We start from the raw sequence: 14,824 nt of genomic DNA, 5'->3' as shown, positions 1-14,824 counted from the left end.
TGGAGTGGTTTAGCCAGTCTCCAGACCTTAATCCCATAGAAAATCTGTGGAGGGAGCTGAAGGTTCGAGTTGCCAAACGTCAGCCTCGAAACCTTAATGACTTGGAGAAGATCTGCAAAGAGGAGTGGGACAAAATCCCTCCTGAGATGTGTGCAAACCTGGTGGCCAACTACAAGAAACGTCTGACCTCTGTGATTGCCAACAAGGGTTTTGCCACCAAGTGCTAAGTCATGTTTTGCAGAGGGGTCAAATACTTATTTCCCTCATTAAAATACAAATCATTTTATAACATTTTTGAGATGCGTTTTTCTGGATTATTTTTGTTGTTATTCTGTCTCTCACTGTTCAAATAAACCTACTATTAAAATTATAGACTGATCATTTCTTTGTCAGTGGGCAAACGTATAAAATCAGCAGGGGATCCAATACTCCCCCCCCTTCCCCCCCAAAATATAGCGATAGCAAAGAATAGCAATCGGGTTATATTTTACTTGTGAAATTCTAATAAACCATTGCTCAACATTACACAACATTATCATATGTGAGTCTCCTGACATTATTCCTTGTAAAAACAAAATGTGCCCCTCGCCCCTATATGCCTGCTGCCTCTCTGACCCAGTTGCCGTTCCATTGGCCATATCATAGTCTATTTTAAGGTGTGTTGCTCAGCTCAGAGGGCCAGGGCATTCATGCAGGGCAGCGAGAGAAGGGAAAGGTAAACAGTGCTGGGTTTCAGAGAGGATAGCTTGGCCCCCTGTCTCTCTCTGACCACTCTTCCTGGTGCATTCAGCTACATTAACAACAACGCCTGCAGCCTGGCTGACTGAGGAACCTGATGGTCTACTGGAATAAGAGGATTCCCACTGACCGGTAGGACAGGATGAAATAGGCTTGACTACTGTGTGATCAAAGGGCAAAATAATCTCTAATAAGACTAAAGGACGTAAGACTTTAGTAACATAATGCATAGTGGGAGATGACACTGATTAGTGTTTAACATGGATCCCTGGTTTCACAGAGGCAAGCAGGGCATGGACATGCTTTAGTTGCTGTACTGTTATGCTGTAGTGTATGTGTCAATATGGGAAATTGGAATTCCAGTAAGAAATGTTCGTCACCCTTACTGATTTATATTGACAAGGTCAGAACTACAAATTTGAAGACAAAGAATGTCTTTTTAACTATCAAATATTCACAAAATGACTTAGATTACAAAACTCTACTCAACATAAATGTAAACAATGTACTGGGGTCTTGATCATATCAACATTGAACTTGTGTTTCTTTCTTTCTATACTTTTCAGATAAAGAACCTCCTTGTCTTGATATTTATTTAAATCTATTTACATTTTTCATAATTTTTTTCTAAGTTATTACTGTTGAATAGACATTATATCCAAATGGATCTGAGAGCTAAACACAGTCTGGGTCTTCTGGACCAGCTGAGGAAGATGAGGGAGACAGAGAAGCTGACAGATGTGGTGCTGGTGGCTGAGGACATCAGCTTCCCCTGCCATCGCGTGGTCCTCTCAGCCTTCAGCCCTTACTTCCGGGTCATGTTCACCTGTGGCCTGCGGGAGTGCAGTACTAGGGAAGTATTTTTGCGTGACACCCCAGCCGATAGCCTGGGTCTATTGTTGAACTACATGTACTGTTCTGAGCTCCCACTCAACAACGCCAATGTACAGGGGGTGTCCGTCGCAGCCTTCCTTCTACAGATGGACGAGGTATTCAACCGCTGCCAGAGCCACATGAGGGAGAACATGGACGCTTCCAACTGCCTCGGGGTGTATTACTATGCCCGCGACCTTGGAGCCGAGGAACTGGCCGACCATGCCCAGAGATATCTACGGACGCACTTTGTTCAGGTGTGTATGAGCGAGGAGATTCTAGAACTAGAGGCCCATAAGCTGGGGGCGCTGCTGAGCTCCGACGACCTCAACGTGTCACGGGAGGAGACCATCCTGGATGTGGTGCTGCGCTGGGTCAGACAGGACACTCTTACAGATGGGGTGGAGGACGGGCGGAGTAGACACCTGGCTGAGCTCCTGAGGAAGGTGCGCCTCCCCCTGGTGGCCCCTGACTACCTGAAGGAGGCCATGAAGAGGAATATGTCCCTTCTGGCAGATGCAGAGTGTCTGGAGATGATGGAGGAGGCTCTGGAGGCCACTGGGATGCACCCTGCAGTTGCTCCCAGGAAACTGAAGCTCCGCTATGGGATGGAGACCACAGATCTGCTACTCTGCATCGGCAACGAGGGAGGAGGGATCCGATCGCGGTATGGCAATTATTCAGAACGCAGCTTCTGCTATGCCCCCTCCACGGGCCGGACCTACTACATCACATCCCCGCGCTACGGAGATGTTCTGGGAGTCGTGTGTGCCGGGGTCGTCACCGAGGGCAACGAGATTGTGGTGGCTGGGGAGGCAGGGGTGAGGAAAATGGCCAGGCAGACGGACAGGAATGTGGAGATATTCAGGTAGGAATCTGGAAGAACGGTATCATGAGCTTTTTGTGTTTCAATGAGATCATCAGCAGTAATAAACCTATTGATCAGTGATGAGAGTGAGTCAGTGGCATACTGTTTAGGTGCTGTGGCCAGGTGGATTGTGTGGCCAGGTAGTGTGTGTATGTAAACAACGTCACTTTGCTTGCTTAGCGAGTACCACTTCCTCCTGATTCGGCTCACACGAGGCTTGAACCCAGGGACTCTGCCTTGGTAGCACACGTAACCGCACTCCTGAAGCTTCTTACCAGTCTGTGCCACGCGAAAGCTAGCCATTCACTGGTGCAAGTGGGGACACTTTAGACTGCTACATGTAGACAGGTAGAATGTGTGGTCAGGTGAGAATGATGGTCAGCACCCCGTGTTTATTTTAGCATGCTAGAGTCTGACTAAAACCCCTGTCCCTGACTTGTCTGTTTTGTCCTCCTCAGGTACAGGGTGGAGGCCCAGGGGACCTGGGAGCACCTAAGCTCAGCTGAATACCGAGACTCATACGCACTGGGGGCGCTGGGTGATACTATTTACCTGCTGGGAGGCCAGATGAAGCTGAAGAACCAGTACCTCATTACCAACTGTGTGGAACGCTGGTCCCTGCAGGGTGGGCCCTGGCGCAGTGCCGCCCCGCTACCCATGCCACTGGCCTATCATAGCGTGGTTCGTCTGAAGGACCGCCTCTACGTGCTCGGGGGTCGAACTCCACAGGTAATGGACTAAAGAGAAGGAGTTTGATATACAGTAAGATGACTAGTGTACAATGTGCAGGCAGGTAGGCCAAGGGGCATTTCACATTTGTTTAATTCAGTCTCACAACATCCATGTACTTTTGGAGTCCCTCACTCTCACTCATGTACACACTATGCTTGAGGCTGTGAGGCCTTGAGAGCAGAGAGACACACTATCTGTGTCAGTGTGTGACTGTGAGCCTGCTCTATATCCCCTCCTCCTTCTCTAAACTCGGCACCTGTCCTGTCCTGTCCTGTCACTCCCCCTGGCAGTCCTGGCGGATGGATGACGAGCCAGACCGCTTGAGCAACCGTCTGTTGGAGTATGACCCTGAGATAAACAAGTGGACAGAGCTGGGTCCCATGAAGCACTCTAAGTACCGCTGTAGTGCTGTGGCGCTCAATGGGGAAATCTACGTGTTGGGTGAGATTTAAAAGATAAACAACACATAGGCTGTTTGTTTTTTAGCACATTGCTTTCATTAGTTTCATGATGGTCATGGCGATGATGGTCACTTCTCCAAGAAAAACCCCTCAACTCCCCTCAACATGAATAGTATGTTTGGACAGATCAGTTTAAGAGTTTTTGAAAGTAGTACCTGACAACACAAGAAGTAAATGTCTCAGTACACAAAAACAACCCAGTTGTGTTCTAACAGGGGGCATCGGCTGTGAAGGGGTAGATCGTGGGCAGTCCCGTCGTTGCCTTGATGCTGTGGAGATCTACAACCCTGATGGAGACTTCTGGAGAGATGGGCCCACTATGCCCTCTCCGCAGCTATCCCTACTCAGCAATGCCTCCAACGCCGGAGTGGTGGGGGGCAAGCTATATGTGTGCGGATACAACAAGGGAGCCGGTAACTAAACCCACTTTCCTTTACACTGTTCATAAAAATGAGAAACCCACACACTGCTCTTACTAGTATCACTTAATATTACTGAAGCTTACGTGTCAGCCTCTTGGCCTTCGCCAGAGCTTTGAAGGCCAACACGTAAGCTTCAATAAAATTAAATGATTTTAGCAATAAAATTAAGTGACTCTAGCAATCAGGCATTTTAAAGAGTGGTGTGGCAATCAAATTAAACAGCCTTCAGCTACAGTCAACTTGTTTAGTTCTTAAAAGGACAGGTAATCGTTTACTCAAACAAGTCCCACGTGATGTCATAGTTTTACGAACAGTGGAAAGTAAACAGGTGCACGGGAAAAATGTGATTACTTCAAAGAAAAGAGAGACCTGCACACTGCGAAATGTGCAGGTCTCTCTTTTCTTTGAAGTAATCACATTTTTCCCGTGCACCTGTTTACTTTCCACTGTTCGTAAAACTATGACATCACGTGGGACTTGTTTGAGTAAACGATTACCTGTCCTTTTAAGAACTAAACAAGTTGACTGTAGCTGAAGGCTGTTTAATTTGATTGCCACACCACTCTTTAAAATGCCTGATTCTAATAGTGACAAAAATTATATTCCTGGCCTATGCCAATCCCTGTGTCCCTCAGATCGTCATGAGGACATAATCAAGGACATCCTGGAACTAGACCCATGGGAGAACTGCTGGACTGTGGTGGCCCGCCATGTTCTGATGCATGATGCCTACGACGTCTGCTTGGTGGCAAGCCTCAATCCCCGGGAGCTCATGTCTCCCCCGGCAGACCTAGTAACTCAGTGACACCCACCCACCCTAAGGTCTAAGGACCCGTTCTTATCTAAGAGCAGCTTGGGCAATAAAGATTTTTTCTGAAAACTGAGAGCTGATAATATTGAGCAAGACCTTTCCGCTGCTGTGGGCCAGGAGTGAAAATGCAGTAGTGCTGGCTGATCCTGTTGATGCTTGTTGGTTTATTGAGACGCATTTGATCTCTCGTGACATTACAGTTAGTGTTTGAAGCCCTGACCTGAGTGGGCCACTGCACAAAATCCAACTCTGCACTTGTCTTGAACTGTATATGAACTACTGACTTGCACATTTAGAAGTAGACATTGTATCTATCTTCAATGAATATCATACCTTAGTGGATTTCATGGCACAGCTTGTAAATATAATTGTTGTAATTTTGTATGTCTTGTAAAATGCCTCTGGCTATGTCTAGAATTTTGGAAAGTAAACCATAGACAGGTCCTTCACAATCTAGTGATTTTAAATCAATCATTCACTGCTTTTTGCTTTTTACATCTGTGTTCAAGATTATATTTTTGTCATGCAAATAAAGCTTACATACAGTGCCTTGCAAAAGTATTCACCCCCTTAGCGTTTTTCCTATTTTGCTGCATTACAACCTGTAATTCAAATTTATTTTTATTTGGATATCATGTAATGGACATACACAAAATAGTCCAAATAGGTGAAGTGAAATAATAACTTTAAAAAATACAAAATACAAAAACTGAAAAGTGGTGGGTGCATATGTATTCACCCCTTTGCTATTGTTGGAATCGGCTAAACTTTGAACATTGAGATATTAAATAGATGATAGAGATGAAGCCTTGAATAGAAAGAATCTGTAGCAACCCAGAAGGCTTTGGAATGTGTTTGATGGAGGAGAGGAGAGTGATGTGTTGATATAGGGAAGACAGATGGATATCTGTGGATTAGGTGAAGGAGGGGTTATGGATTAGGAGGTGAGGGATGAGGTCAGTTCCCCTTAAGGCAGTAATCAGGGTTGGTATCTGGTTACCTTCTTTCTCTTGGGCATAAACTAAGGATGGAGAGGGGGAGTCTCTTAAGTAGGATGTATATAACTGTGATGTCTGAAATGTTTTGTTGTCTGATTACAGATGTACAGAACCTTTGGGAATGATTAAACTTGGTTAAAGCTTCTCTAGTGTCCTAACTAACTCTAGAGTTATTTACTCTGAAAAATAAGAACCTAACACTATGAAGCCCCTAAATAAGATCTGGTGCAACCAATTACCTTCAGAAGTCACATAATTAGTTAAATAAAGTCCACCTGTGTGCAATCTAAGTGTCACATGATCTGTCACAGTATATATAAACCTGTTCTGAAAGGCCCCAGAGTCTGCAACACCACTAAGCAAGGGGCACCAACAAGCAAGTGACACTATGAAGACCAAGGAGCTCTCCAAACAGGTCAGGGACAAAGTTGTGGAGAACAGATCAGGGTTGAGTTCTAAAAACATATCAGAACCTTTGAACATCCCACAGAGCACCATTAAATCCATTATTAAAAAATGTAAAGAATATAGCATCACAACAAACCTGCCAAGAGGGGGCCGCCCACCAAAACTCACGGACCAGGCAAGGATGGCATTAATCAGAGGCAACAAAGAGACCAAAGATAACTCTGAAGGAGCTGCAAAGCTCCACAGCGGAGATTGGACTATCTATCCAGAAAAAAGCCATTGCTTAAAGAAAAAAATAAGTAAACACGGTTTGGTGTTTGCCAAAAGGCATGTGGGAGACTCCCCAAACATATGGAAGAAGCTACTCTGGTCATTTTTGGCCATCAAGGAAACCACAATGTCTGGTGCAAACCCAACACCTCTCATCACCCAGAGAACACCATCCCCACAGTGAAGCATGGTGGTGGCAGCATCATGGTGTGGTGATGTTTTTCATAAGCAGGGACTGGGAAACTGGTCAGAATTGAAGGAATGATGGATGGCGCTAAATAGAGGGAAATTCTTGAGGGAAACCTGTTTCAGTCTTCCAGAGATTTGAGACAGGGACGGAGGTTCACCTTCCAGCAGGACAATGACCCTAAGCATACTGCTAAAGCAACACTCGAGTGATTTAAGGGGAAACATTTAACTGTCTTGGAATGGCCAAGTAAAAGCCCAGACCTCAATCCAATTGAGAATCTGTGGTATGATTAAAAGATTGCTGTACACCAGCGGAACCCATCCAACATGAAGGAGCTGGAGCAGTTTTGCCTTGAAGAATGGGCAAACATCCCAGTGGCTAGATGTGCCAAGCTTATAGAGACATACCCCAAGAGACTTGCAGCTGTAAATGCTGCAAAAGGTGGCTCTTTAAAGTAGAGTTGACTTTGGGGGGGTGAATAGTTATGCACGCTCAAGTTCTGTTGTTTTGTCTTGTTTGTTTCACAAAATATTTTGCATCTTCAAAGTGGTAGGCATGTTGTGTAAATCAAATGATACAAACCCCCCCAAAAATCTATTTTAATTCCAGGTTGTAAGGCAACAAAATGCCAAGGGGGTGAATACTTTCGCAAGCCACTGTACAATTGAGTCTTAGCTCAGGCTTAATCATGTATTTGTGGAAATACTTCAAAAGGGAAGGAACAATGCCGCTACCTCGCTCTCCAACCAAGTGTAGAACCCATGTACAGTACTATACACTGAGTATACAAAACATTAGGAATACAAATGATATTGTCATGTCATATGTTTGTGCTATTTATCAAGCATATAACGCATGTGCCCTTGTGGTTGACTATGACACCATAAGACTTTTACATATCTGGTCTGTTTTGTTGGCAATAATCCACTAAGTGAGTAAAGATAGAAAAGGTTCTCTCCTTCCAACTATTCATCCCACTGCTTCCCTCTGTTCATCCCCTCCTTTTTGTGTGGCCAGATATTCCCTGACCTTTCATAACCCAATTCATCAACAAAACACAAATATTAGCCTCTCTCATTATTTTCTATAAAAGGTTTAATCTTACTTCGGATGTCAGATGTAACATTTTCAGTTTCAAGGTTTTTGAAAACAGTTAACTTTTATTTTTACAGTGAGGTTAACCAAATACAACAGCTTGTCAAACAACTCCCTCCTCATTCTCTCCATACACTGACATCCTGATTCCCCATCAGACATCAATCAGAATCACAGTATGTCAAACTGCTGCCATAAGCCTGGTTCTCTCTGAGACAGCCTGGGGCTCAGGTAGTGACGGAGTCTTTTCCTAGGCGGGCCTGACATTGTTCCCTGTGGCCCCGCACACAGAGCTGTTACTGTCCTGGGACCACAAGCTGAAAGGTTTGCGGTAGCCTCCAGAGGCTTTGTTAGACCTTTTCTCCTTGTCCTGCTGTCGTTTCTGAGATCCTGGTTTGAGAATGTCCATTTCCATTCTGTTGGGATCATGCTGCTCCTTGCCAGTCGATCCATCTCCCTGCTTCCTTTGATTTTTGAGGGTTCTTGTCCTGACCCCTGCCCACTACTCCACCATTACTCCTGGTCTGTGGTGGCATCAGTGCCCTCCTCCTGCTCCTGAAGGGCGGTTTCCTCTGTCCCTGGTCTCTCTGGGTGAACCTACGTATAGCAATGGTGCTCCTGCCCCTGGGGCTCTCTGAGGGGACCGCTGCAGGCTCGCTGTGGTCGGGCTGGCTCCTCTGCTCTGGATCGTAGTTTCAGTTCATGATGGTGCGGGTGCTCCTAATGGTCACGTCCTGTAGCAGCGTGTAGGCCCTGCTGGTGTCCTGAAAGCCCTACATGGGGTACTGTAAGGCTGTAGCTGCAGCGGGTCCTGTGCCTGTCCCTGGTCCATAAGTCACAGCGGTAGAGCGTGTTTGGTATGGGTACACCATCTGCCAGGAGGTCTTAGCCAGCTTATCTAGCACCATCTGGCTATACTGCTCCAGCTGATCCTCCTCCGCCTCCTCCATCATCACAGGAGGAAGGTACAGGGCTCTGCGGGCATTGGCCTGGCCCTGGTCACATCTCTGAGGGTCCTTCTCTGGGTCCTCTCTCTGCAGGGTGCAGCCACCCTGCTGCCCCTCTTTCCGTCTCCCTTACACCACATGATGCCACTGCTTTACAAGGCGCCGCATAGACGTACACCTTCGAAGCACCTCTTCTCCTCATTCACCAGGCAGAACCTCTACAAGTCCTGGGGACATCTGGACCATGCTGTCTGTCACCCTGACAGGGGTGGGTTGGGGTTCGGACCAGTGCTGGGAACTAAGGTGCCTAGAATGGACAGGGCTTCTCCTAGCATGCTTTTGATCCCGGTTCTGCTCATGTCTCAGGACCACCAGCTTCTGCTGCAGGCCCTGTATGTGGCAGCTGAGTGCTGTAGTCTAAGACAGAAAAGAAGACAACAACGTTTGTTTGTACCCATAATAACTAAAAGCAAAGACAACAGAATCAAATGTACATAATTTACATTACATTTTTATCTTAAGTATGTCAAATAGTATTCTCAGCACCCAGAACCAAATATTGTGTGTGCCGGCCAGCTAATGTTTGGTCTGTCATGAGAAACTAGTTATATAGTGTTATACAACGGGTGGGTCTAATCCTGAATGCTGATTGGTTAAAACCACATTCCAGCCGATGTCTATTCCAAAAGGTTAGCATGGCTAAGTCTATGACCTTAAAATGCCTATTTATTCTGTTCCATCTGAATGTGCAATCCACTGTCTCTTCAGCCCAGCCAGGCAATTTATAAACTTGATCTCCACAAAAAAAACTTTCTAGACATTATCTCACATTTCTTTTAGACTAACATTTCGTTTTCAACAGCTGAGATTTGAATAAACCTTGCTGTCGGTCTCTCCGACATTTGCAACATTGTTTCAATATTCAAATTTGATCTCCAGCTGTTGCATAGTAATGAATGTGTCAGGAGTCAGGATGAGACAGACAGGCAGGCAGCTTTTCTCAGCCAGTCGAAATCATGAATCAGCATAATTGTTATGGATATATATACACAAACAAATATCAATAGAAAACAGCTAAAACGAAAAACGAAGCGCAGCTAGTTTGCAGTCTTTCCTGCTTCAATTTTAAGTGATTGTGTTAGCTGTGTTGTTGGCTAGCTCCTCTGAACAACATTGTCCTGAAGAGATCACATTTTGTATGCCAGGTGAAATTGTGCATCATTAGCTCACCATTATGGATGTTTCCAAATAAATGTCATTAGAAAACAGCTTAAACAAATGCAAATGCAGTTACTTCGTTGTTATTCTGGCTGCACTGTTTTACATGACTGTAAGTTAACTGTAGTTGGCTAGCTAGCAAGCAAGGGATATGGATATATATATTTTACCTTTATTTAACTAGGCAATTCAGTTAAGAACAAATTCTTATTTACAATGACAGCCTACCCCGGCCAAACCCTTCCCTAACCCGGATGACGCTGGGACAATTGTGCACCGCCCTATGGGACTCCCGATCACGGCTAGTTGTGATACAGCCCGGAATCAAACCCGGGTCTGTAGTGACGGTTCTAGGACTGCGATGAATTGCCTTAGACTACTGCGCCACTCAGGATAAGAAAGTTGCCAGCCAGTAGGGCAATACTTCTCTAGGGTAGGGGGCAGTATTTTGACGTCCGGATGAAAGGCGTGCCCGTAGTAAACTGCCTGCTACTCAGGCTCAGAAGGTAGGAAATGCATATTATTAGTAGATTTGGATAGGAAACACTCTGAAGTTTCTAAAACTGTTTGAATGATGTCTGTGAGTATAACAGAACTCATATGGCAGGCAAAAACCTGAGAAAAATCCAACCAGGAAGTGTGGAAATCTGAGGTTTGTAGTTTTTCAAGTGATTGCCTATACAGTATACAGTGACTTAGGGTTCATTTTGCACTTCCTAAGGCTTCCACTAGATGTCAACAGTCTTTAGAACCTTGTTTCATGCTTCTACTGTTACTGGGGAGAGAATAAGAGCTGACTCAACAAGTGGACTGCCTGATGCCAATGAGTTGTTTACTGCGCAGTCACGCAGGCACGCCGTTCCTTCTTTTTCCTCTGTAATGAATACGCTATTGTCCGGTTGGAATATTATCGAATATTTATGATAAAAAGACCCTAAGGATTGATTGTAAACATCGTTTGACATGTTTCTACAAACGGTAATGGAACTTTTTGACTTTTCGTCTAGGGTTTTGTTCTCACGCATTGTGCCTTTGGAATAGTGATCCGAATGCGCAAACAAAACGGAGGTATTTGGACATAAATATGGAGTTTATCGAACAAAACAAACATTTCTTGTGGAAGTGGGAGTCCTTGGAGTGCATTCCAACAAAGATCAGCAAAGGTAACTGAAGATTTATAATACTATTTCTAAGTTTTGTTGACTCCAGAACTTGGCAGGTAACTGTATAGCTTGCTTTGATGGCTGAGCTCTGTACTCAGAATATTGAACAATGTGCTTTCGCCGTAAAGCTATTTTGAAATCTGACACAGCGGTTGCATTAAGGAGAAGTGTATCTATAATTCTTTCAATAACTATTGTACATTTTATCAACGTTTATGATGAGTATTTTTGTAAATTGATGTGCTCATTCACCGGGAGTTTTGGAGGCAAAACATTTTCTGAACATCACGCGCCAATGTAAAATGGGGTTTTTGGATATAAATATGAACTTTATCGAACAAAACATACATGTATTGTGTAACATTGAGTCCTGGGAGTGTCATCTGATGAAGATCGTCAAAGGTTAGTGATTAATTTTAGCTGTATTTCTGGTTTTTGTGACGCCTCTCCATGCTTGGAAAATGGCTGTGTGGTTTTTCTTGTCTCAGCGCTGTCCTAACATAATCTAATGTTATACTTTCTCCGTAAAGCCTTTTTGAAATTAGACAATGTGGTTGGATTAACGAGAAGTGTATCTTTAAAATGGGAAATAATAGTTGTATGTTTGAGAAATTTTAATTATGAGATTTTTGTTGTTTTGAATTTGCCGCCCTGCTAATTCACTGGCTGTCCCACATACCCCAGAGAGGTTAACGACTGGGTCGCGCCTCTGGCAACCGAACTGATAGAACAAATGACCCGCCGGCTTGTGTAGCAACCCTATATTTGAATATGTTTGTAACCCATTGTATAAAAGTGATAATGCCCTCGAAGCCGGTGTTTGGAGACAAACTCAGCAAAAATGAAACATCCCTTTTTCAGGACCCCGTCTATCAAAGATAATTCGTAAAAATCCAAATAACTTCACAGATCTTCATTGTAAAGGGTATAAACACTGTTAATGAACATGCACCTGTGGAACGGTTGTTAAGACACTAACAGCTTACAGACGGTAGGCAATTAAGGTCACATTTATGAAAACTTAAGAGGCCTCTCTACTGACTCTGAAAAACACAAAAAGAAAGATGCCCAGGGTCCCTTCTCATCTGCGTGAACGTGCCTTAGGCATGCTGCAAGGAGGCATGAGGACTGCAGATGTGGCCAGGGCAATAAATTGCAATGTCCGTACTGTGAGACACCTAAGACAGCGCTACAGAGAGACAGGACGGACAGCTGATTGTCCTCGCAGTGGCAGACCACGTGTAACAATACCTGCACAGGATTGGTACATCAGAACATCACATCTGCGGGACAGGTAATGGATGGCAACAACAACTGCCCGAGTTACACCAGGAACGCACAATCCCTCCAACAGTGCTCAGACTGTCTGCAATAGGCTAAGAGAGGCTGGACTGAGGGCTTGTAGGCCTGTTGTAAGGCAGGTCCTCACCAGACAACACCGGCAACAACGTCGCCTATGGGCACAAACCCACCATCGCTGGACCAGACAGGACTGGCAAAAAGTGCTCTTCACTGACGAGTCGCGGTTTTGTCTCACCAGGGGTGATGGTTGGATTTGCGTTTATCGTCGAAGGAATGAGCATTACACCGAGGCCTATACTCTGGAGTGGGATCGATTTGGCGGTGGACGGTCTGTCATGGTCTGGGGCGGTGTGTCACAGCATCATCGGACTGAGCTTGTTGTCATTGCAGGCAATCTCAACACTGTGCGTTACAGGGAATACATTCTCCTCCCTCATGTGGTACCCTTCCTGCAGGCTCATCCTGACATGACCTTCCAGCATGACAATTCCACCAGCCATACTGCTCGTTCTGTGCGTGATTTCCTGCGAGACAGGAATGTCAGGGTTCTGCAATGGCCAGCGAAGAGCCCGGATCTCAATCCCATTGAGCACATCTGGGACCTGTTGGATCGGAGGGTGAGGGCTAGGGCCATTCCCCTCAGAAATGTCTGGGAACTTTCAGGAAGAGTGGGGTAACATCTCACAGCAAGAACTGGAAAATCTGGTGCAGTCCACGAGGAGGAGATGCGCTGCAGTACTTAATTCAGCTGGTGGCCACATCAGATACTAACTGTTACTTTTGATGTTGACCCCCCCCCCCCCCTCCCCTTTGTTCAAGGACACATTATTCCATTTCTGTTAGTCACATGTCTGTGGAACTTGTTCAGTTTATGTCTCAGTTGTTGAATCTTATGTTCATACAAATATTTACACGTTAAGTTTGCTGAACATAAACGCAGTTGACAGTGACGACAGTGACGCAGTTGACAGGACGTTTCTTTTTCGCTGAGTTTATTGGCACGGTTTGCCGGCCCTAACAACAACCGTGACAATATACTCCAAACAGCTTCTCGGGCATTATCATTTAAGTATCACACTTGTTAACAACTCTCACCCCAAACACCCTCATTAAGTGTTAATTCAACATCAGGACAAAGGCTTTAAATTACAGATATAAATGACACCTGTTCTCACCTTGGCGGCTCTGTCCTCCATCTCTCTCAGGATCTGATTCTGGGAGCTCAGTTTATTCAGCATGGCCTCAAACTGCTGTGCAAAGCCAAACTGCAGACTGGCTAGGTTTTGCTGCACTGTAAAATATGTTGAATGGTAATCCAAATGAATACAACACAATCCATAGAACTAGAGACCTATGTAAAAAGATAGACGCCATCTATATTACGTACTGTCCATTATAGCCATCGAGACCAGCTCATTCATCATAATTTTAAAATAGAGGTTAAGACCTTTTCTAAAAATAAAATATGTACAAGATCATCATTTGACTACTGAACAAGTGCTCCCTCTACTGGTCTGAGAAATTGTATTGATAAACATGTTTATTAATGAGAATTACAAAATATTTTCTACTGAAAGTTAAGATAAATTGTTCTAAGCAATTTACATGCCTTTGCAAAATCTTTGTTGACCGTTGTAGTGCTCTGATCAATGTGATTTACAGAGAGCTTGATCTGAAACCCAAATAGAAGCAAGGTTGATCATTATCATGTCAGAAAATGAGTACCAGGCCAGCAGCACCATTCAACAAAAATATTTTATTCTGGATGTTGACTTACATTTTCAAGGTTGTCACAAAACTGTAGGAATCCAGAGGTGAGAATGTCACTGATAAAAATACAATTAAACCACAAAATAGGCCACCTTATATTGTTTGTATCTTTCACACAATAAAACCCCTGCAGAAACATGGACATAGGTGACACTCATGAGGCACAGCTACCTCACAATTTTATTTTGCCTTTTTCTCGTCCTCTTCAAACCTGCCCAGTACGCCAATAGTTTTGTCACTTGTAAAGCTTGGCGCCCTCACTTTGTCCTTTACGTCTCTGAACAGGAATAGTTTGGCATTGTAACTGCTTAAAAATCTTTGGCTCTCTTGCCTGAAACACAATGACCGGTTCATCATAAAACAACCCCTATGATGAAACTGGAATGATGAGAGATGTTCTTCTTCTCTGTTTTTGTTTTATTATTTCACTGCCATACTGTGTTCGATCTTGTCTAGCCATCTTGTCTCAAGAGGACCACAATGGAAATAAGTCCCAGACTTTATTGTGTGTTATCCTCGATGATTTTATTAATGTGCATGTATGGCTTTTGAGTTTTA

The 14,824-nt window shown here is 44.4% G+C and overlaps 1 protein-coding gene across 1 annotated transcript; it reads left to right on the top strand.

Moving 5' to 3' along the window:
- The first annotated feature begins 715 nt into the window (after nt 1-715).
- Nucleotides 716-5,466, top strand: LOC115150374 (kelch repeat and BTB domain-containing protein 12). Its single transcript, XM_029693593.1, has 6 exons — nt 716-870; nt 1,305-2,479; nt 2,938-3,208; nt 3,502-3,652; nt 3,888-4,085; nt 4,730-5,466. Exons 2-6 carry the CDS (start codon nt 1,401-1,403, stop codon nt 4,897-4,899), a joined length of 1,869 nt encoding a protein of 622 aa, XP_029549453.1. The 5' UTR covers nt 716-870; nt 1,305-1,400; the 3' UTR covers nt 4,900-5,466.
- Nucleotides 5,467-14,824: the final 9,358 nt, after the last annotated feature.

Source organism: Salmo trutta, chromosome 16 (genome assembly GCF_901001165.1).
Source record: "Salmo trutta chromosome 16, fSalTru1.1, whole genome shotgun sequence".
NCBI classification, from domain to species: domain Eukaryota; kingdom Metazoa; phylum Chordata; class Actinopteri; order Salmoniformes; family Salmonidae; genus Salmo; species Salmo trutta.
Note: the sequence above shows the minus strand (reverse complement) of the source record. Positions and strands in the feature narration are given on the sequence as shown.